This window comes from Haemaphysalis longicornis, unplaced genomic scaffold (assembly GCF_048455015.1).
Source record: "Haemaphysalis longicornis isolate Haplotype H1 unplaced genomic scaffold, Haemaphysalis longicornis Haplotype H1 scaffold_1, whole genome shotgun sequence".
In the NCBI taxonomy this organism is placed as follows: Eukaryota; Metazoa; Arthropoda; class Arachnida; order Ixodida; family Ixodidae; genus Haemaphysalis; species Haemaphysalis longicornis.
Window position 1 is genome coordinate 345,729,013 of NW_027526203.1, and position 23,517 is coordinate 345,752,529.

Here is a 23,517-nt window from a genome sequence, read left to right on the forward strand (position 1 = left end):
TGCCGCAGCGGCCCCGTCTGGAGCCGCCTCCGCCTGGCACGTGGGAGGCCCTGCAGATCGCCACCAAGCTCCCCGGGGTAGGCAGCAAGCGCACCACCCCACACGCGGCCATCTACCAGGAGGTGGCTACCCTGCTGCACGAGGGCGCCAGCGGACGCCTACATGTCTACACAGACGGCTCGGTACTGCCCCACACGGGCACTGCGGCAGCTGCCTGCACGGCTCCTGCGCTGGGCGCCAGCCGAACGTGCCGCCTGCCCTTCCCTGCGTCGTCAACCACTGCGGAGCTGGCTGGCCTGCACCTGGCTGCGGACCTGCTGCTGGAACGGGCGGGCCAGGACAGCCAGGCTTTGGTCCTGACGGACTCTCGGCCAGCTCTGCTACGACTGCGGGAGGCAGACCAGCCGTCCAGTTCCTGCGGGCATGTAGAAACATCGTTGGCTGCCAAGCTCCATGCGGTTGCCTCTGGCGGCTGCAACGTCCGCCTGCATTGGCTGCCGTCCCACATGGGGATCCCGGGGAACGACGCCGGCGACGCCCTGGCCAAGGGTGCCCACCAGCCAGTCACCCCTGTCTCCCGGGACGTCACAGCATTCGACGCTGCACGCCAGCAGCTCGCCAAAGTGGCCCTTGCCATGCACCCAGACCGCCGTGTGGTGAGTGGCCAGACCCCTCGGGTCCTCCCGGGGCGTCTGAGCAGGGACGTGGCAGCCCGACTGCACCGCCAAGGCCGCCGCTCCTCCACCACCTGTGCCCACTGTCCCGAGCCTGAGACGCTGGAGCACCTGCTTTGCTCCTGCCCGGAGTTTGCGGCACACCGGGGAGTGCTGCAGACTTCGCTCCAACGTCTTGGGCTGCCCCACCAGCGCCTGGAGAACCTGCTACACCCAGCAGGCCCCGACGGCACCCGCCGTGACGTCTTCCGCCTCCTGCTGGCCTACTTGGAGGCTACAGGACTTGCTCAGCGCCTATAGACAGTAGTCTGCTGGACGCGCCATTGCTGCTGCTTCACGGATATTCACGTCGAGGCTCCTCGCTCTTGTTGCTCGCTTACCTATCCTTTTATCTCTCCCTTTCTCCTACCTATCCTTTTATCACTCCCTTTCTCCTCTAATCTTTATATACCCCTCCTCCCTCTCCCCCCCGCACTGGGTTGTATGCAGGTGAGCCCCCAGCTGGGCTCAATAATATCCCTAGTGCATCTCCTTTCCTTTTCACTCGAAACACTTAGTTAGTTAGTTAGGCGCACCGAAATGCACCGCCAGCACGGAGCTTGGATGGTGTCGCCATCTGTATGTAGGTTGCCTCATGAAAGTGGACGCACTGGTGGATCCAATTGTTGTGCTGGGCCATAGCCTCCTCTATATTATAGAGGAGGCTATGGTTGGGCGTTTAACCGACGCCCCCCCTTCCCCAAGTCCACTAACTAATCCCCCCCCCCCCAAAGTAGGCACCTGGATCCGTCCCTGCATGGGCGAGACAGGGATGGTACGGCGTCATCCGCAGATGCTTGGATGGAACACTGGCCAAATACAACCAGGGACGCCGTATTAACTACCGAGTTAACTGTTGCTTTTCCACTAATAAGCCTCGATCGCCAATCAGCGGCTTCAGTGCACGTTTACGACACAGACGGCCCGGTCTCGATTTTCTTGCTCGCGTTCATTTTGGTGGAACCGCTGCAATGACCATGCGTGTGGAATTCGTTCATTACGGCGAGTAGGGCAAGACGTGTGAAAGTGAAACGGGCAATGCAAACAGTATGTGTCAATGTGAAAAATTTATTATACATAAACTCAATAAATGACTCAGAGGCTACTGACAAACGTGCAGCAAAAAAACAAGTCACTAAAACTGCAAACGAAAACGATGGAAACAGCGCAAGTGATAGCAACGGAAAATAAAACCTCGTGAACAGACATGAAATGAAAAAGAAAGCCTAGAAAAACACCAAGCGAAAAAAAAAAGTCAAAGTTCCACTCAAAACGGGAAACAAAAATAAATGAATCAGAAGTGTCTCGAGATGCAGTTCTCGAGCGGAGTTTTAAACATAATGAGGGTGAGGCGGAAACCTAACGAAAAGAAAGAAAACTCTACAACACCAAACTGAAGCACGAAGTCAAAAGCCCAGTTACACAGGGGAAAAAGGCTTGGTGGTGAGGCAGTTCTCGAGCGGAGCCGTCTTTTTAGAGCTGCCCGCAGTTGCTAATGACGATCTTCTGGGACGTCTTACCGGACTCTGAGCCGCAAAACTCGACCCTCTTGACGACTTCCATGCCCTCGACAACCCTGCCGAACACCACGTGCTCGCCGTCCAGCCAGCTGCAGTCCTTCACCGTGGTGATAAAGAACTGCGAACGGTTCGTATTGGCGCCTGTGTTCACCATCGACACTACACCTGCGGATTCGTGCTTCAGCTGGAAGTTCTCGTCCTCGAACGCGTCGCCGTAGATGGACTTGCCTCCGGTACCGTCGTGGTTGATGAAATCCCCGCCCTGGCACATGAAGCCCGTAATGACGCGGTGGAAAGTGGACCCCTTGTAGCCGAAGCCTTTCTCCCCCGTGCACAGTGCCCGGAAGTTCTCCGCCGTCTTGGGCACCACGTCGGCGCGCAGCTCCATAACGACGCGCCCCAGTGGCTTGCCGTTGGCCTCAACGTCGAAGAAGACCTTGGGGTTGCCCATCGGTGTGTCTGGTGTTCTGCTGAGCCTCTGTTGCGCCATTGTTGTGCCAGGCTCTCAGCCTTCCTCACTGTTGGAATTCGTCGTTGGGTTGTTGAGATGGCGGGATATGGCGACGTGGACAACCGCGTTCGATGGCTTTGCTCGCTGTCTGCGCAGAGGATGGCGATGGCTCGTGAACGAAGGTAGCGCGAGGCCGGCCAGCGTCGTCTCCTGCGAAAGCGCCGCGGCGAGAGGAGAAAGAAAAAACGTCATATCGTAGACGTTGGCTTCTCTTCACTATTCGATTTGTGCACGTGCATATTGGCAAAAAGTTTTTCGTTGATATCTTGGCTAGGGCAGAGTAGACAAATAATCTTTCATCGTTGAAATGCAGAGATTGCGTATCCCATTAACATACGTAAACTATTGCAATTACTTACCAAAATGTAAGCGCGAGTGGATAAAGCGCAACTGCTGGGCACGGCCGGCGTTCGACTACTCCGCCACTGTCGCGTCGTCCCCTTCACCTTCGCCTGTCTCGTGGTGGCGGGGCTTACCTACGCTGATTGGCTAGGCACTCGTCTCATTCCCGGCATTCCCGGCAGGCGGTTTATTTCTCTATGAGGCGGCCGCGGCGCCGTGTTTCCTAGTCACCGCGAGAGGAGCGCGTTCTGACCTGCCTCGCACTAGGGCTCGCATAGACGCTGTTTTCTCGGACTGGGGGTTGGTATACTAACAATCTTTCTGACCTAATTTTCTCCGCTCCTGCGTTCTGACTCCGCGTTGCAGCAAAAGAGAGCGTCCGAAATTCGTACGAGGGCCGCGGCTCAAAGGCTGTTTTCCGTTCCAATGGCTTCGTTTGCAACACTGCCCCCCTTACCCTCTCCGAAATGACATTTTCCTTTAGCAATTTAGCTCGTACTTGACACGATCTAACCTTTCCGTCACGGCCAGGAAATGTGAATTGGACAGCTCCCATTTTCCACATCTGCCTAGGTTGCATTTATTCGCTCAGCAGTAATATTAAACGCCGGGTTTTAGCTCTCTTTATGTAACTGAGAGATTAGTAGTTTTTCTTGGGTAAATCCGTCGCTTATCTGTTCCACAAGTGGCTCAGCAATTGATTTCTTTGGGACAACATTTATTTAAGGTAAGAGTGGAAATTCGCTGCTATCCCCTGCGGCAGTAGATTCGGTAGTGATGTGGGCTTTCTGCCAGTCATAAACAAGGCTGGGCGAAACGATTCACGTTCGTTGGGCTCGGTACGCGAATTCAGCATGGCCTCTTCTTCGTTCAGCCTTGTACTAAGCTCTTCAAACTCAAGGCTTCTCGTTCCCAGCGTCTTCCTCAGAGTCTGCGTGGTGAGTCCAGCCAAGTGCTCATAGAAACACCGCGCACTTTCTACAACGAACTCCTATTGTATACGACTGCTGACAGCAAAGTTTTTCACCTCTTCGTTTGTAAAAAGCCGCCAAGAGTGCGGTCAGATCCCTGCTCGCCTTCACGTTGTATCCAAGTTGGGCTACGCTGTAGCCTTCAGACAACTCTTAAAATTCGAACACTGTCAATCATTAGTGTCACATTTCTCAAAGGCGAGTCAGAGGGAGTTTACGTTCCGTTGGCGACACACGCAACTTCTCTTAAGAATCCCTCGTTTTGCTCACGACGTATCCACTATTGCTCAGCTTGATTCAACTTCTCTGATGTTAGGGGTCCAGATTCACTGCTTTGACGTTTTGCCTTTGCGATAAACCACAGAACCGCTACTGTGACTGATGAGCTTATAGAATTTTCAGTAGTGTTCCAGAGCGAGCACGGCCGATTCAGCGGCTAGCTATGTCGTAGCTGGCACTAATCTTGTTTTCCTTTTATCCCTCTGGTTTGGTTTCACTGAATATGGCCACCTGATACACTAGGGGCCAGTCCATCTCTGCGTGGCTAATCCATGGTGCTCCGTTCTACCTAAGCTCGTTTGTAGCGAGCCGCGCGGCAAAGATCCCGAGTGGTGTTAGGTCTGCCGGATTTTCTTTTCCCAAAACATGTCTCCATACGAACTTGGCCGTGAGGTGTTGAATTTCGGTGATTCTGCTGCGCACGAACTGCTGCCAGGGGTCGTCATTTCCATGAATACAATACAGCGCGATTGTCTAAACCGTGCGCAGGCAGATGTTCTGGGTCTTTTCTTCGAGAGTACCCAAAATGTAGCGCCGCAATGGGGCAGCACGCAAGCATACCATTAGTTCTAGTGTCGCGAGAGTAATTTCCTTGAGTGGCGCAACCTTTGGTTCGCTTGTCAGGATTGTCGAACTTCCCTCGTTTTCACCCTCCAGAGTTGGATAAATGGCCGCTCTGTACGCCACTGGACCGGTATACCGGCGAAAATGTGGAGGCAGGCCGTTCTCCCTCCGTTTGTTTGTAACCCGTATACAGTTCCGGGTACTTGAGCCTCTGCAGGATATTGAAGTCCGTTTATCCACTCCTTCCAAGCCGCCGCGACGTCGTCAGGTGGCGTGTCGTCCCATCCGATGTTTCTTAGTCTCAGCTGTTGAAATAAGGCTTCGGGCACGTGGTCGTGGGTTCGATTCCCGGCCGCGGTGGCCGCTTTTCTGATGGAGGCGAAAAGCAGAAACGCCCGTGTGTACGAGATTTCGGCGCACTTTAAAGATCCCCAGGGGGTCAAAATTAATCCGTAGCCCTCCACTACGGCGCGCCTCATCGCCTGCGCTGCGTAAGCGCGTTAAACATATAGTATACAATCAATGATCAAATAAGACCTCGGAGTACACTTGCAAGGGACGCAGCCACCCCTAGTTGGTCAAATATCCGTGCCGTTGTTCGTAGTGTGAACTTTTTTTTTTTTTTGGGGGGGGGGGGGGGGGGGACGGTTCCACGTCATCGATGTATAGGTGCACGGAGAAAACGGTGATTCTTCAGAGCACGGCTCCCGCGTAAGCCTTAAACACTTCAGCTCTTCCGACAAAGAGCGGAGATGTATAGCGCCACGCGAACAACGCTGGAATCGTTGACGTAGCATTTTGCTGTTAAATGACCGTTTGTACGGCTTCATTTTCCCTGCTTCAAACATTTCGGTCCCGTCGCTGTAGAACTTACTCGCTTCCACCTACTATTAGCAAGTCATCCACATAGAGACTGTTCTTGAGCTGACTTGCAGTTTGTGCTTACTGCTCTTAATATTTATTCAAGTGGTGTTGAAGCGTTGCGGAAAGTAGAAATGGACTAGCTGTTGTTAAGAAAGGGAACCGGGGGGGCATTCGTCAAGCCGCAATTGGTGGAAATGATTCGCCAGGTTTGGGCGTGGTCGAAACCACCGAAAATGTCACGCGCCTCTGTCCGCCTGTCTTAAGCCAACTTGTCAAAACTTTTGTTCGATGTCAGGAACCAGCACCACTCGGTGTCCGCGGAAGTTCAGCAACAAACGGACTAAATCGGCGACCAAGTTCAGTCCGCTTTGCAATTTGCCGTTGAGTGATTTCGCCGAGCTTTTGTGTGGCGACGCGTGAAATTTTAAGACCCCCCGAGGCTTGCCACGTTCCACAGTCTGGTGTGGCATATAATAAACGACATCAAATTCACTCATGTCGTCCGTGACAAGTTCTCCTATCGGCAGCCGATCGTATAGTTTCTGACCACTGCACCGTAGTCGTGACACAAATCTGGGTAGTCGACTTGAAGGCGCCTTGCCAAGTGATGTGGACGCTTGAAGACAATCTTCTTATTGTGATGCAAGAACGTTACTGGCTTTCAAAAATGCGCCACTTCGTAATGTCCATTTTTGATGGTCTCCTCGAAATTTCGAGTGAGGGATGTGGGATCCTTCGCGATCGTTTCCTCGATGTCATTCACTCCGATCGATTCCAGTGTCCTAAACTCCGTCAGCACATCAGCCGCATTTCTTTCGATGACGGGCGTTTTGCAGCACCACTGTTTGTGTGCGCTGGGATGATGCGGCACTCCATTCAACAGGCCCTTGCATGCTCCAGCCCACGACCGTTTCAACTGCCCTCAGGGGAAGGGCGTTAGGGGTGGGAGGGGGAAGGGAGAGGCAGGTACGGGGTAGAAGCGGCAGTAGACCAGTATCGTCTGTCGATGGCATTTGGAAAGCGAGTATACGCTACCATCGCATGACGCCGAAACCCCCATAGCGGACTGACTCCCCCTTCTCACCGTTGCCCCATTCTTCGCAGCGTCCCCGGAACTTCTTGTGCTTCGGCTGCTGTCGTAACACGGGTCGTTTTCGCGGCGCGTTCTTCGGCCGTGCGGTCGCTGCTTGCGCTAGCACATAGGCACAGATTGCCAACGACCTAGTCGTCCACGTACTAGGAATGACTCTGAACAATACACGAGGAACGCCGCACGAGAAGCGTCGTATTGGAACGCGAGCTTCTGGAATGCTCAAAATTGAACCTGGCAGCGGTCCGTGCGGAACGGGATGGTGTGCGCGAGTGTCTGCGAAAGGTGAGCTGCGTGGCGAAATACCTTGGCGGTGAGGTCGCGCCGAAACGATTCACCGAGCCCCACAAAACAACTTCCAGCGCGTATGGCACGACAGCGATTGCGCCTATCGCCTGGCGGGCACTGTCGTTTTTGCGGCCACAATAGGCGGAAAGCTACGTAGTCAAGGGTTTGTCTAATTCGGGCATATAACGAACCCGCTTCTTGGCGCCTGTAAACTTTTCAACAGGAGGATTACACGCCTGGCGATGCTCAAAATTAATATGATTGGTTGTTCGTTTTTTCTTTTTTTTTTGAGGAACGTGCAGAAAACAGTACGAGGGCATATTTCTATTTCACCTATTTCAATGTTGTCGGGAGTCGGACCCGCGAGCTGGGGCTGCAACGGAAACTGCAGCAGCAGCAACTACAACAGAAGTGACACGCTAACAGCTGCATTCCGTCCACCTCACAGGGCAACCTTCTAATCATGGACCACTACCAGTTCGCGGCCCTGCTGAATGGCTTGGTGCTGGAGCTGAAGCTCCAGGGGGTCATTTCCCTGGACATGACCGGCTCCATTCAGATATCCCTGTGGAACAGGAACTCGCACTCCGTGGTCAGAACCAGGTCTGTCTCCTTTGCTCGCTCGGAAGAGGGTGATGCCCGCCAAGTAGTGTGTGTCACGCAGTGTCCCTCGTTTACGGGCAAAATTCAATTCGAACTCGAATGGCGTTTAAATACGCCGAACAAAGAAGTCAAAATCTCTTTCTTCCCAGCAACGCGCTGTTAACAAAAAGATTCTTGCGTGTCAAAAGGAAGTTTTCCCGAAACTGAATTTTTAGGAGAAAGAAAACTGCATTGAATAATGAAGTTTTGCTAAAATCCTAAACTTAGACAAGAAACGGGCTCTAATGATCAATGGACAATTTCAAGGGGCCAGAAGGCAAAATACAGCTTTGTTTAATTTGAAAGAAATAGGCTTCAGTAGCTCACTCAGCTCCCCTGCAAGATGTTTTTGAACCGAGAAAATGCAGGAAGTATTGAAAAGCTTTCAAATTTAGCGCTGATAGGGGCAGGAGGGGCGTCATATGGGCCCCACTAAATACGTACTTTACAGTTCATTGACTGCAGGTTAGCGTTCAAGTGATGCGACCAGACGGCCCTCGAGGCCCCACTTCAGTCGCCCAGTCATGCGTCTAGCGATGGGTTAGTTCGGCGGCCGCCATTTGCACAAACGAGATTATGTGACGTCATAAAAAAGTTGCCTGAAAGCGGCTAGGGTGTCGCCAGTGCGTCACATGTTTTCTTTAATGTCTCCATTAGAGCACTGCACGGGCCGGGCCGCCCGACGTCTATTATCGTTGGGCCTGGGCCGGGCTCGACGTCATGGGCCCGGGCCGGGCTCGGGCTTGATTTCATAGGCCCGGCCATTAATAGCTCCGAAGTGAAGTGTAGAAAAGAGCATAAAAATGAATATTCTCAGTTTACTTTTACGCGCTTGTTTTAAAAACGTCTTTTGCTAGACCTAATAGTCGCTATATCCGTTAATTTTAATAACATTTCATGTTGTGCATCAAGATTTTATATTTTGGTGTATAACATATCAAAGATTCGGTTACAAGAAATGCCCTAGCGGGGAAGGAATTATGTAAGACACCATGAAGCGGCACACCTATGTCTATGTACGTGTGTCTTAGATGTCGAACCAATCTAAATGCGGCTGCCGTGGCTGGAAATCAAACTCGCGTGCTAGAGAAGCGCCACCTCTTAACAACCACTGCAGGGAGAATATTTCAACGCACGCACACACTCGTGGATTCAAATCGGGAGCAAGAAATTTCAGCAATACCAACTTGTGACCGAGACAGCCACGTGAAGTTGCCAAGAGTCTCGTCATGGTGGTGGTGTGTCTCGTGTAAGAATACGAGCTGTTATTACGCCGATGTGGCGTGAGCTGCAGACGGTGTAAGCTAAACTACGTGCACTTTTAAACCCTTTTTTTATGCGTTTCAATTCATGACGTGCTTGTTCAGACTAGAAGCTCCGTTTGATTTCCCGCTACGAAGAAACTGGACCAAATATAATAAACAATTTTTTTTCAGCGTCTAAGACCGGGCCTCGTCACACACCCTAGGCTCAAAAATAAATGACATACCCGGGCCGGGCCCGGGCTCGGTGTTACGGGCCCGGGTCGGGCTCGGGCTTCACAAAGCGGGCTCGGGCCGGGCTCGGGCCTTAAAATCAGGCAGTGCTCTAGTCTCTATTCCTTTAATAAATTTGCGATAAAATTGGCGTCATTGTTTGCGGGACAAAGCAGACTTTCTAATGAACCAAACTTTTATTTTGCCTTCGTGGCCCCTTCAAGAACGATTTTTTAACAGCGAAGCTGTTGAGCAAATCATTTGCGTATGGCGTCCGCAGTTAAAAATGCTGAGAAACGGCCGAGCGCTCGTCCACGCGTGCCTCGAGCGCACGTTAGTCAAGCTAGGCATACCCGCTTAGGATGATTGGCCAATATTGGCCACACGAAAAACTCCAGCGTTCGCCCTATCGTGGGAACACTTACTGGGAACGAGAAAGACACGCCACAGCGTACGCACCTTTTTCGTTTGCCATCGCGTCGTCGTGCGCATGCGCTCTGTGCCGTAGAAGAGCCGCGTCTTGAATGCCAAAGCTGCTGTAGGTGATCAATGACTCCACATGGCCCGGCCGCGAGTAATTCGCACGGCCGAGGAAGAGACCGCACTTCGAGAGGCTCGGCGGGCAAAGCATCCGCTGAAGTCGCGCTTTCAGAGTGGCGTAGGAAAACGTCGACCAAAACGATGAGCTCACTCTGGCCTTGCTCAACATACGTTTATTGAAATGCCATGCCGCCGACGTCGACCACCACATCACAACGATACTAAAAATCAACTTTGTGTCTGTCAATGATCACCTACAACAGTTTCGCCATTCAACTCTTGTGCGAGAGTGCAAGCTTCCCTAATTTTTTTTTTTTTAATATTTCGTTGACAACCTGTATATTCCTCGCTTGGAAGTGACGGAACTGTCAAAGCACGAGTACCGAACTGATTGTGAACATATTTTCACTGAAGCGCGTGCACTGACGTCATTCCTGATTACAAATTCAAGCGGTTCTCTGAAAATTTTCCGAGTCTTTACGCACATTCACAATTCTGCATTAACTCAACCTCCTTGTCACCATGATTTATCCAAAGTTCTGTCTGGAAAACTCGGCCGGACATACCTCGATTTGAGCACCTCGTTCGCGTGTCTTATGCTCCCTTGGTGAGAGTAGTGACCAATCTGTATCTGAATGTCCTATGCATGAGCCCGGCCATTAACTGTACGGCCAGATTTAGAATTGAGCGAACCCCCAAACGCCTCCATGCGGGCGCAAGGGCACACGTAAATGCAGAGCTACGTCCTCGCGTTGACGGTGCTGTGTTCCTTGTCGCACAGCGGTCATGTCTGCGAAGCCGTCATGTTCGCCATTTGCATTGCAGCGGTGCGGCCGTCATCCAGGCATCCGCGTCCCTCAACAGCGACGCAGCCTCGAGCCACGTCCAGCTGAACGTGGCCGGTGATACGCACCTCGAGTTTGTCACCGATCTCGAGTTCTACGAGAAGCCCTACAAAATGTGCATCCAGATGACGCAGCCGGGCATGATACTGAGGTGCGCTGCTGTGGGCCACTCATAATCCCCGCGCGTGCGGCCAACCCGGAAATCTATTTGCGAAGTAGTTCTTACACAACGCCAGGTGCGCCGGGGCAGCATCTCTAGAATGCCGCAACACCTTTTTCAATTTTTTTTTTCTAAATCTGAAATGCTTGTAGAACGCAGTCAGCGAACACATCCAATACTTAGATCAGGAGGTCGCAAAGTACGTCAGCCAGAAATTACTGCTCTATGCCCGTCAGATAAATTCAAAAATTGCTCAAAATATTTTCCTCTCTTTCCCGGTCTTGTGGTACTTTGCATTTCTTCGACCGCTCGAATTACGTCATTACTGCGGTGTAGCGGCTATTGGCCGACTTCCTTTCAGTTGCACCAATACACGCGCACGATAGCCACTTTAAAAAGCAGGCCACAAAAGCGAAGCAGAAACGGAAGGCGTACCTGCTCCGACGAGCAAATCGCGCAGTACCGCAAAGTGCTGGAGATAACCATATAGCTTTTGCAGTGCTTCCAGACGCGAAGGAAAGAGTGGAAGCGTATATCGGTAGTGTTGCATTGTCCCTTTAAGGAGCGTCGAAAGCAAGAGATATTGGCGATTGTCTTGACAATATGAGTCGACAGCGCATCGGTGCAGCGTTTGTATGCGCGCGGCATTCCCTGTGTGGGCGGTGCGAACACGTCGGCACGTGATATAGGAGCATGTACGGGCTCGTGCCTAGCCGAAAGGCCGGGAACGGGCATCAGGATGTTTGTTCAGGCGGGCTGAGTAACACGGGCCGGGAGTGGCCCGGAATCTTGACGTAGCAAATGTATTTTAATGGCAACGCATGAATCAGCCTTCTTTCAGAAATTTTCTTAATGAAGGGCGTCCCTTTAACACCCTGCGCTCGAATCAAAGGGCGGTGTAAAAACGTTTCCGGTCGCAGCAGAGCAGTGCGTGGGGAACGCGCTGATGTGCACGCGTTCGGCCCTTTCTCCCTTTTCTCTGACCTTGCGCGCAAAAGAGGAGAGTGAAGCATGACGCGACTGAACTCTGTTGCTTTTTCGTCCAGTTGGGGCGGAAGTGTACCTCGGACAAAACATTTGTTTTTTGAAGCGAAGCTTTCTTAATGCTCTTCAGCCAGATTTGGAGGTACCGGATTCCGCTTCCCGGCATCGTGCACCGCTGGGTTTTATTTTACACATGATGACAACACTAGCCTGCCGGTGGGGCCCAGTAAGCGACTCCAAGTTGGGGAGAAGGGGGGGGGGAGGGGGGGGGGGGCGTGGCGAAGTTACACGAGGTGGCGCTCGCTTCCTCGGGCCGCGACCGGCGGGGGTGGGGGGGAATGCTGGTGACGCTCAGTTCTTGCGTGTATCACGTTCTCTGAGCTTGAAGCTGTTGGCGTCTTCGCTACTGCGCCGCCTTTTTTCTTGAAAAACTGAGGAGCCTGGTACTACACTTGTTTTGTAATTCCTCTCGACATGCTTGACCAGCTGCTCTACGTATAAGGTAACCAGGGCTCTGCAAGCCTCTTCAACAGCTTTTTTTCGGGTCTTCCTGTGACGAGGTTGTGAAGTAAACTCAACTCAATTCAAAGTGCAACTAAGGAAGGAGATCATGACGGAGATTCGAACATAAGCTCCACCAGCAACCTGCAGCCAGTCAGTGCATGTGTTTACCACCCCAGGGCGCAATTTTCGCGTGAAAGCAGATATTTTCTTTGTGTTGTGCCTATAGCAGAACGACTATTACAACGTCTTACTGAAGAAAAAAAAAGTTTCTCGTAATTCGAGCGAGGCTTTTTTGTGCTACTCTTCTTGGCTGGGTGGCTGTCAACACAGACCGCACTATATCACACGGCAGATTAGAACTTATCATTGTGCTAGTTGTAGCCTTCCAGTGGTGCACTTTATACGCCTGTGTACACTTTTCCGGCTGTAAAACACACGTACACTTCTTAATGTAATTGATTGGCCTAGTTGGTATTCCGTATACTTCTAAGACGGACGGTGAAAGAACAGAAGCTGATGTGCCCTTTTCACCGTCCCTGTCCATTTTCGCGCTCAACTCTGTGAAATACACTTACTGTTTCTTGCTGCACGGTGCCTTTTATGCGGTGATTTATTTCTCTCTAATCGTTCCCGCTCGCGCGACGTTCTCTCTCATGTTTGCAGGCACAATATTCGAAAGTACGAAAGCGTGACTGGCCGCAAGCACCTTGTGCGCACGCTGAAGAGGAGATCTCAGAACATCAACGGGAAATCTTATGCATTTCACAAGAAGAATTGCGAGTACTGCTCTATCATGCTCGCGGAAGTATGAACGTCGCATAGGTATATACGCTAATGAAATTGCTGTGTAAAAATAGCGTTAAAAATAAAATAATAAAATAACAGGTTGTTCGGACATTCTGTTCCCTATACGCCCGGGATCGCTCGCATGTGTTGTACGCGATTGAGTTAGACACATGGGAGTCCGGGTGGGAGGGGGGGCTTATGATTTCTTACTTTTTACAGCGAAACTGTTGAGCAAATCGTTTGTGTATGGTGTCCGCAGTTGAAAATGCCAAGAAAAGGCCGCCGAGCGCTCGCGCGCGCGTCCCTCGAGCGCACGTTCGTCAAGTATACCCACTTAGGGAGATTGGCCAAGATTGCCACAAAAAAAAAAAAAAAAAAAATCTCCAGCGTTCGCCGTATCGTGCCAACACTTACTGGGAACGAGAAAGACGCGCCACAGCGTACGCCCCTTGTTCGTTTGCCATCGCGTCGTCGTGCGCATGCGCTACGTACCGTGGAAGAGCCGCGGCTTGAATGTGGAAGCTGCTGTAGGTGATCATTGACTCCACATGGCCCGGCCTCGGATAGTTCGCACGGCCGAGGAAGACGCCGCGCTTCGAGAGGCTCGGCGTGCAAAGCATCCGCTAGAGACGATAAGTCGCACTTGCAGAGTGACGTACGAAAGCGTTGACCAGAACAATGAGCTGGCTCTGGCCTTGCGCGACATAAGCTCACTGAAATGCCATGCCGCCGACGTCAACCACGGCACCACAACGATACTAAAACTCAACTTTGTGTCTACAACAGCTACGCCTACAACAGCTTCCCCATTCGCCTACAACAGCTTCGCCATTCAAGCCTTGCGCGTGAGGGCAAGCTTCCCTAAATTTTTTTCTAGTTTGACTATGCTGCTAAAAATTTGCCCTCTCTGAGGCCCCATCTATGGACGTGTGCCCCACCTGATAAGTTCTGTGGACGCCCATGGTTAGACGTACTCGCCGGGGCGTGCACGCATTCACGTGAGTGAGAAAGTGAGGAAGGGAAGCGTGTATTGGAGCCGGAGAAAAAAAGATGACATTTCCTCAGCCCCGAAAGCTGCAAACGGTCGCCGCTGATCGGGCCCGTGCGATCAGGTGCTCTTGACCTCCAGGCCGCGATGTGGTCGGCTCGCGCTCGCACTGGTTTGGAGCATTCCAACACGAGGGGGTAATGAGGTACGGAGTACAGAGAGTCATATGGGGCAGTCATATGAGTATTGGCTGAAAAGGATGAGGTATAGTAGTGTTACTAAATAAGCTTATTTAGTGGCTTAAGGTATGGTGTTGAACTAAGTTCCGGTTTGGAGACAAAAGTAAAACATGAAATAAAAAGCCATCTATAAAGCATGCGCATGTAACACGACTTCCATCGCAGGCTTCTTTCGTTCCAAACACTTCTTCATTGATACACACCAGAAATTCTATAAAGTGAGTAATATTGTCCGCGCAAAATAAATAAGCACGAAGACAAATCGTATGCTTAGGACCCGCCATTTCGTAGCCTACTCTGCCCCTTTGAACGCAATGCTTTGCCATTACGGCGAAAAGAATTAGTGTTTCCCCTTACCAAATCGTAACCTGTGACGTATCATACCTTCACCACTTCGCCTACGTTGGTAGGCACAGCATAAAATTGTTATGGACACCTGCACACAGCGGCATTAAAGGGAACCAAAAACTGATGAAGCAGACCGTAAAGGCATTCTTCACGGAAAATACCGCAAGGTGTTTTTTTACAAAAACAAGTTCCCGCTATGGTTCACGCTTTGCGGTAACTGAAACTTCATGAGGCAACTCGCAAAATACCCATTGCGAATTTTGCGGACGATTGACCCGGAATTAATGTCAAAACGCCCGAGACAGCTCTCTCGTAACCTGGATACCTTGTATCATCGTCTGTGGCTGAACTTTGCTTATACAAACAGTTACCTTTTTCGCCTTGAAGTAGCGCCAAACCGGTACTGCGGAATTTGTTTGTATGTTGAAACAGTTGAATATATTTTATTAGAATGTGCCGCCTGTATAGTACCGAGTAGTGTCACTAGATAAGCTACAGAGTACCGTCACTGAGGCACGAAAGTGAGCAACGGCGGCCGTTTTGGTGTTTATCAGTGTTGCCAGACTGCCACTTCTGCGGCCTCACCGCTCACTTTGACGAGGTCATTTGTAAACAACCCTGCCGAAGACGCCGCAACACCGCATCTTCGGACACACTTCTGCAGCCGAAATGCTGCGAAGCGCGTTATCTTTGAATCACGTTCGGAACGACGGCAGTCGTGCGCAGCCGCAGAGCACGGCTGACAAGCTGAGAATACCACAGTTGACCTACATAAAACGCATAAGCAACAAAATGGCGGTGCCCATGAACCGTCGCAGTGTAAAATGTCACGTGATGCGAACTGACCAATTATCACGGCGGCGGCACAGAACAATAGGAGAAAAGAGTGCCGATACTCTGTAACCTTATCTAGTGACACTAGTACCGAGATCACACTTTCTTGGAGATGTCGAACGCCTAGAAGGACCCATAACTATCAAGGTTATTCTGGGACCATGGACGTGTCCCTCGAAGCAGCACCATGCTCTAAAGAGTTTTTCTTGTGTAAATTACATTGACCTAAGTTCTAATTTGTAAATTATGTGTCCAAAGCTCAAAATAAAACAAAAAAATGCTTGTAAGTCCGCCATCGCGCGCCAAGTCCACACCACTTCTTTTTTTTCTTAACTGCCGAGCTATTTCCTGGGCATTTTTCTTCCTCATCCTAAATCCTCAGCATAGAAACATGTGGTGATTGTAAGCGCCGGCAAACCTCTCTACTTTTTCAATAGAGAACGTTTTCTCTCTCTCTCTCTCTCTCTCTCTCTCTCTCTCTCGCTCGCTCGCTCTCCCGCTCTCTCTCTCTCTCTCTCTCTCTCTCGCTCGCTCGCTCTCCCGCTCTGTTGTGGTGAAGCACACCCAAGGGGCCTCTCAAAAGTGTAGAAGAGATGTTTCTGCGCAAAGCTTGGAAATTGGAACTGCATATGGGATTAACTGTTCCCTCCACCCTAAACTCAAAACACCTTTCGCTGCATGATGCTGGCTCCATTCTTTGACAAGAGACCGATACATACATTCCGTTCCCACTACCTAATTTCTGTGCAAGTACACTGGACCCCCCAACAGCCATCTCGATCGCGGCCCTTCACGGTGTAATCTTCTTTTCGTCGCCTCGACAGCCTTGTTGAAATTAACTTCCTCTGTGCTACCCTTAAATCCTAGTGCTTCTGGAAGCTGAATATTTCCCTCGTGCCGATTTGGATGGATACACTCGCATTCCAACACTATGACGGAACACTATTGATTGATTGATTCTAGGGTTTAACGCGCCGACGCGACGTAGGCGATGAGGCGCGCCGTAGTGGGGGGCTCCGGGTTAATTTTGACCACCTGGGGATCTTTAACGTGTGCCGAAATCTCGTACACACGGGCGTTTTTGCTTTTCGCTTCCATCAGAAAAGCGGCCGCCGCGGCCGGGAATCGAACCCGCGACCTCGTGCTCAGCAGCGCAACGCCTTAGCCACTGAGCCACCGCGGCGGGTATGACGGAACTCTAGTTTCTGTTTCTTTTCCGCAGACCACGCATACCCAGTCATTTCGTGTATACTTCCCCACACAGCTCTTAGTTCGCAACCATCCTGCTCTAAACTCAAACGGCAAAGCACTAGCTGCCCTTGGAATTATCGTAGAAATTTTCCTTTTTGATGTCCAATTTCTCTGCCAAGTACATCTCTAACGACGTTTTAGCTTCCTTTTTTTTCTCCATTTATTCGTTTCTTCGTGCCTTGCTTCTTTTTTGGTTGCCTTGGCTGTCTTTGATTGTCTTTGATTCTCTAAGTTCTTTCCGTATTTCATCGTTAGCCATCTAGTCTTCCTAAGCCACTGCGTGTCCACGCTTTTCTAGTATAGGTAACTAAAAACTTTAGCTGTCCCCCTACGTTGATCCATTGCCATCAACCTCCCCTCAAAACATATTTTACTCGGAGCTTCTCGGACTTTAAACGACGCCCAGCCTATATCTCCCTGCACTGCTTCGTTAGTTGTAACTGACTCTGATTCACGCAATACCGAAGCCAAACAAAGACCTTTTTGTGCTGACTAACATCCGGCCTATTTCTCTTACACCCACAATCTGTAAACTTATCGAACGCCTGCTCAACAACCGCCTTCAGTATTATTTGGAATATGTACGCCCGTGGTTCCATCCGTCCCAGACTGGCTTCCGTCCTCACCTCGCTACTCACGATTGCCTTTGGCTACTACGACGCGTTCTGAACCGTACGTCACGAGCTGGTAATCCAGATTATGTCCTCACTTTCGACGTGCGAAAAGCCTTTGACAATGTTAGTCAGGCAGCGATCCTTGAAGAGCTCGCTATAGCCTTTCCAAGCCAAAGGACCCAAAATTGGATTCGGAATTTTTTTAGAAAATCGACCAATTCGGCTCCACAGCGCGCATCCAGGATGGAGCCCCACGACCTCTTATCTAGATAGGGCCGTTCCACAGGGTTCTATCCTTGGACCCAGACTTTCCAATTTGGCCATGGCACGCGTCGCCCGCAACCTAGAACGGGACACTGCAGCTCGTTTCGCAATCTATGCTGACGACCTCACAGTATGGGTTGAGGCCGCCGACTACTGCACGGAGGACATGGCAACAGAATTGCAGGCGGCGGTGAACAGCCTTTTCACTACTCTTCCAACTCTCGGCCTTGAGTTAGCACCCGAGAAGACCGAATTTCTCCTGGTCCACGGTCAGCACCAACCACCCACTAGTATGCATCACACCATCTACATCGGCGATACACACCATTTCCTCCCACTGTGGGAATATTCGCTTGCTCGGCATCCCTCTCGCCAGCCACAACAGCGCTCGACAGTGGATACGTCAACTTAGGAAAAATTGGAAGCCAATGCTCCACTTAATCTCTCGTCTCTCAAACAAGTTTGGCGGTGCTCACCTATCGGCGTGCCTCACGCTGTGTCGGGCGGTAGCGGTCGGTCGTCTCACCTACGGCGCTCCGGCCTACAGCTTATCCTTGACCCATAAGAAAAATTTAGCGGTACTTTATCGGGCCATGCTCCGCACCATCACTGGACTTCCCAGGCATACCCGCATCGATGCTCTCGGACAACATTACCTTCGGCGGACATTAACGCCACAGGGGGCTGCACTCTCCGCCTGGGACTTGCGCATTCTTCCGACACTTCCCTCGGCCTCACTCCCGCCACCCCCTTGGTCACTCCGGCCTGTCACAGTGGCCCATCAGCGAACTGGTATCCCCCGTACCCGACCAGTTGCCCGTGAGAAAGCCCTTCGCGTCCTTGCGACAAAATTGCGAGGTGAAGTCGACATTTACACGGAAGCCAGCCTTTCGCCTTCCCATATGGGTCTGGCCTGGCACTGCCCAGCTCGGCCGGACCTGTAGCCGCGTTCTTTTTGGCAGAGCTGGTGCTCTGACAAAGCCCATTAATTGCGTTTATTAAATGGGCCCTAAAAGAGACTTTACCGATACATGGGGGTTCACATTTTCAAGTAAATCAATGCCCTAGTAATCACCTGCTTGAATAATTTTGTTAAAGCGACAAGTATTAGTAGAGTTATTGCAAATCAAAACACTGCATTTTCACCCGCGCCGTGATCCTCCCTCGTTTCGTCAACAATGCACTTTTTGCTCTAAGCCGGGCACACTAGTCCACTATTTTATTAGAATGTGCGCATAACCCCGACCTCCCACCCTTTCCTTCCCCCTACCCCTCCATGAGCTGTGGGAGAACCTGATTACCAGCGACCACCTAGACGTCCAGCAACTACTGGCATCTAGGGCGTCGGTCGCCCGGTCATCACTTGGATTCCCGGACTAGGGAACCACTCCTACTTTATAAGGCTCATTAAAGCTTCATACTACTACTACTGCACCTCATCGCACCGCGCGAGCGTGACTGCCCATGATGCCTCGCTTCTCGGTGACGTCTGCAAGAACATCCGATGGCGCATGTCGTCTTCTGCTGCGATATTCTGCGCCGGAACATCGCTTTGGGACGGGGTCGTCCGACTTTCTGCGTTCCGTTTGGGCCGTTTTTTTTATCATTTTGCTTATGAATCCTGCACTCCTCTGACGGCTGGAAAAGCTGATGAAAGGAATGGTGCGGGACTTTTAGGCTTCCACACTACGCCGAAAGGTCACGCGAAAAAAGGACGGCCCTGTCACCACACGCTCGCGGCGATGGCACGTCTTGGTACTTATGGGATTTCGAAAAATGTAAGCAAATGACTAAAGAATCACATCAAAATTAGTTAGAGTGAGCACTTACATGCATTTCGAACCAACGACAGTTTATATTTTGCTTAATTGGCCGCTCGTTCGCGCTAATGTCGAGCTTAGTCGTGTTGTGGTGACGCCATGCAAGCGTGTACAAAGGCAATTGTAGAATTTGTGGAGCTCTACATTTCACACACCAGTTATTCCCCACTCCGCAGCCATCCGCGCTCAGCAAACATGTCTTGCGAGCGCCGGCTGCGGACGGGTCCGTTGTTTGCGGAGACAGACAAAGGCAGGAGGCGGCAAGGGCAAAGCACCAATGGCAGCATTTATTGCAACGTCCAAATCAAATACACTTAATACAGACTAATCGTAGGCCCTAACGGTAGCATTGGGAGCGGGGCATTAAACAACGCTAGAGATCGAGATGGTTCGATGGAATACCGGAGCAGCGGGCGCCGCTCGTGCGGGCGCGGGTGGAGTTTCCGAGCTCGCCCGGAAGCGTCCCTTAGAGAGACACTGAAGTGATTTGTAAACATTGCGGGATTACTAGCGCAAATTGTAGTCCGGAGTCCATAGGCCGTGTTTCGACCACTATGAGCGCGTTTACGCGAATTTATTTAGTGGAAAAATCAATTCGGAAATGCTGTCCTCCTCTCTGCACCCTCGCCCATTAATCAATTCGAAAATGCTGTCCTCCTCTCTGCACCCTCGCCCATTTTCTGTGGCGTTTTCATGTGACGTCAGGAGGAGATGAGCTGGCAATTGGCTGCGCTACTGCACGGCTCGCCGACCTTCCGACAGAGTCGGTCGGCCCAGCGTTAAGTCCGCCGGCCGCCGATTGAAACAAAGCGACAACACGTTTGTGAATGGAAGATTGTGCCTTTCTTTTCTTTGCTAGTTTGTACACTGTATCAAGCTCCCGGTACGGGTCGCTCCACACAAGCGCTGCACAAGTGCACATGCGAAGCTTCGCTGACTGGTACGCTAGTAGGAAAACCTAAGGCCGCGAAGAAGGGTCAGCGAAGTCAGTATAGGCACTCAGGAAATAAAATCAACTGAAATTTTTACCGTACAGCGCAAAATTAGGCAGCAGGAAGCACTTTTTTGCGCTGGGTGAACAAGCACAACGGTCAGAAGCACGACCAAACATCTGCGAACACTTTTCCGTCTAAGAAATGCAATTGCTAGACGTGAGATATTGTGGAAGTTTGGGGGACGCTTACTGCACGAGCGCTATGCAAGAAATAGTCACCTAAAGTACTTGAAATGCTAAAAACTAAATAAAAGTGTAAACTGATTGTACATTATATACCTTATATATGCAATCTCGCCACCGCTGGCTCGTACCAAAAACCGAGGATCCTTTTCAATTACTCTTTGTAACTTCTTACCGCCCAATTAGTCTCACAAATGTTGATTATAAAATATACATGAAGGTGTTGGCTAAACGATTGCAAACAGTAATGAATATCATTGTTGGCCCGCACCAAACCTGCGGGATTAAAGGAAGAACAATTTTCACTAATATACATACAATGAGAAGCATCCTAGAATGTTGCAATGCGGGTAATGGACATGTGGACTTCAACTCGATCTTAAAAAAGCGTTTGACCGTGTTGCACATGAAATTTTGTTTTGTATTTTGGAGTACGTGAATGTGGGTGCTGTGATACTGGATGGGGTGAAAATGTGTTATCGGGATTGCTTCGCTAGTCTTATTGTGAATAAGCAAGTTACGCCAGGTATTCAGCTTCTATCGTCGGTTAAGCAAGGCTGCCCTTTGAGTGCTCTGTTGTTTGCCATCTACTTGGAACCGTTTTTTAAAGATTAAGAACAGTGGAAAAATAAGTGGTTATAAGTTCTTTGAGAGCGAAGTAAAAGTATTAGCATATGCGGATGACATAGCCATAGTCTGCTGCGACAAAGAAAGTGTTCGAGAGGCAGTAAAAGAAGCTGGAAAGTTTTGTAAACATACGGGTAGTACTATAAGCTGAAAAAGTTACTAGGTTTTTGGCACGGGGAGTGGAAAGACACGCCTGAGATTTTTGAAAATATGCAGTGGAAGTTAACTCCGGCCAAATACTTGGGCGTACCACTCAATAACTACAGGCAGCCTACCGAATTTTGGACGCTGGAAACAAAGAGTCTTCAGACAACCAGGTGGGGTGGGAAGGATTTGTCGATGTTTGCACGAGCTACTGTGTGCAACTTATTTCTTGTAGCCAAAGTGTTATATGTCCTTTAGGTGCTGTCCATGACGAGAGTTTCTGTTCAGAAGCGACACAGAGTATTTGCGGTTTTTATTTGGGGATCGACTTGGGAGCGGACCAGCCGCTCGAACCTGTTCCGCGCGGTTCGAAAAGGAGGCTTGGGGCTCTGCCACTTGTTTCTGAAGCAGATTGTGTCCAGGTTTTGTTTCTTAAGGGATCAGAATAATCCCTTTCTACGTACTGTCATTCAAGTGCGCCTTCGTGATCGCATACCTGAATTTGTTGTGTCCTCTTTTGGGGGTAGACGATCGAGTCTATGTGGTTTCATGCGCGAAGTTGTATGGGCGTTCAAATTATTGAGAGTGAGATTTTCGATTGAGTACTTGAGCAACGTACGACGCAAAAAGTTATATAAGGACCTCATTGATGTTATGTTACCCATTCCCCTATAAAGGTCTATGTATGCAGTGGGAAGGGAAGGTGATGTGCTCAAGAGGGTAAAGAGAATGCCCGTGCGCGCCTCCGTTAAAAGTTTATTTTTTCAGCTCCACAGTGGCACGCTTCCTGTAAAGCCATGGCTCCAGGAGAAAGGATTAGACATACAATGGAACATCAACTGTCGCATATGCTTAAAGCCGGAAACTATTGACCACATTTTTCTAGACTGCTCAGATGCGAGATTTCACTGGGACATCCTACAACGCACTGTTAAAAAGGACCTGCCCATAAACCCTTTCGGGATCCGTTTTCTGTCTGTGTGTGATACAGGGGGCGTGCCATTCGACATGTTTATGTTGATCAGCATGCAGAGCTTGTGGCGCACAAGGATGGCTGACAGGCATGCCGATCCCAATGCGCGGCCCGCCAGAGAGTATTTAATTGAGAGTATGGTCAACATACGTGATGTATACAAAGCGCTAAGCGAACCACCTGAATGGTTACCAATGCTTGATGACCTTGTTCAGCTGAAGATATTTTAAACTTGTGTTATGGCAAAGGTGGCGAATGTTATAAAATCACTGTCCTAGTTTTTCGTTTGAGACAAACGGTAATAAAGAAAAAAAAAGTGGCCGAGTGGTCTGAAGCGCTAGGATTACTATTTTGCAAGTCGCAAGTTCGAATCCTCGAGGGTACATGCTTTTTTTTATGTAAGTTGATTTTCTCGTTTGCGGCCGATGTTTTCTAAACTAAGTTCATCATTTTTGGCCCGTAATGTTCACTGCTCCACGAGCGAGTCGCAGAACGCGCGCAGACTGACACTGACGCGCTAGCGAGTTCTCATTGGCGTGCTGTTGCCACAATGACAGAATACTTGCGGGCAGTGGCCACAGGCCAGAATCAGCAGACCCTTGGCCTGATGCGAACACGCTCTTTACGATACAGGCATGAGTGAGGCAAGCTCAGAATATGCGGGAAAAGCGGATGGCATTTGAGCGTCTGCGGTGACGCGGAGGGCGTTCATCCACTGCGTAGGCCTCGGCTAGTGATTGCTACGATTCCAAGCCGTCCTGGGAGGCTTATCTTCGGCATTTTACAGACGACAACATGGCAGAAGCGCGGTACGACGATTACTGAGATATCGAGAATGCCCATCCAACGATGCCGTCGGATGTCAAGCATGTTTTACATAACCGAAACCGAAACTTCTTCGAATGCTAACCTTGGGCATCGTCCAATCAAGGTGCATCTCCTTCTGTCCATGTCGAGGCTCTTCGCTTTTGTTACTCGCCCATCTATCTCTTTATCACCCTCTTTCTCCTCTCTAATCTTTATATCCCCCTCCTCCCCCTCCCCACCGCACTGGGTTGTATGCAGGTGAGCCCCCAGTTGGGCTCAATATTATCCCCAGTGCACTTCCTTTTCCTTTTCACCCGAACCACCTAAGAAGAAGAACAAGTCGTCACAGCCTT

At 50.5% G+C, this 23,517-nt stretch overlaps 1 protein-coding gene and 1 pseudogene across 5 annotated transcripts in view; one reads left to right on the forward strand and one right to left on the reverse strand.

Moving 5' to 3' along the window:
• Window positions 1-13,174, forward strand: part of Mtp (microsomal triacylglycerol transfer protein) — a 69,625-nt gene extending 56,451 nt beyond the window's left edge. For all 4 annotated transcript variants that reach the window (XM_077685143.1, XM_077685148.1, XM_077685150.1 and 1 more), the window contains 3 exons: window positions 7,591-7,745; window positions 10,625-10,795; window positions 12,956-13,174. In XM_077685143.1, coding sequence (XP_077541269.1) covers window positions 7,591-7,745; window positions 10,625-10,795; window positions 12,956-13,103 — 474 coding nt within the window. In that variant the 3' untranslated portion in view covers window positions 13,104-13,174. The remainder of the gene's footprint in view (window positions 1-7,590; window positions 7,746-10,624; window positions 10,796-12,955) is intronic.
• LOC144153498 (peptidyl-prolyl cis-trans isomerase pseudogene) lies at window positions 1,541-3,266 on the reverse strand (annotated as a pseudogene). Its single transcript, XR_013319325.1, has 2 exons — window positions 3,104-3,266; window positions 1,541-2,894 (listed from the first exon to the last, which is right to left on the reverse strand). The product of XR_013319325.1 is annotated as a peptidyl-prolyl cis-trans isomerase pseudogene (transcript).
• Window positions 13,175-23,517: the final 10,343 nt, after the last annotated feature.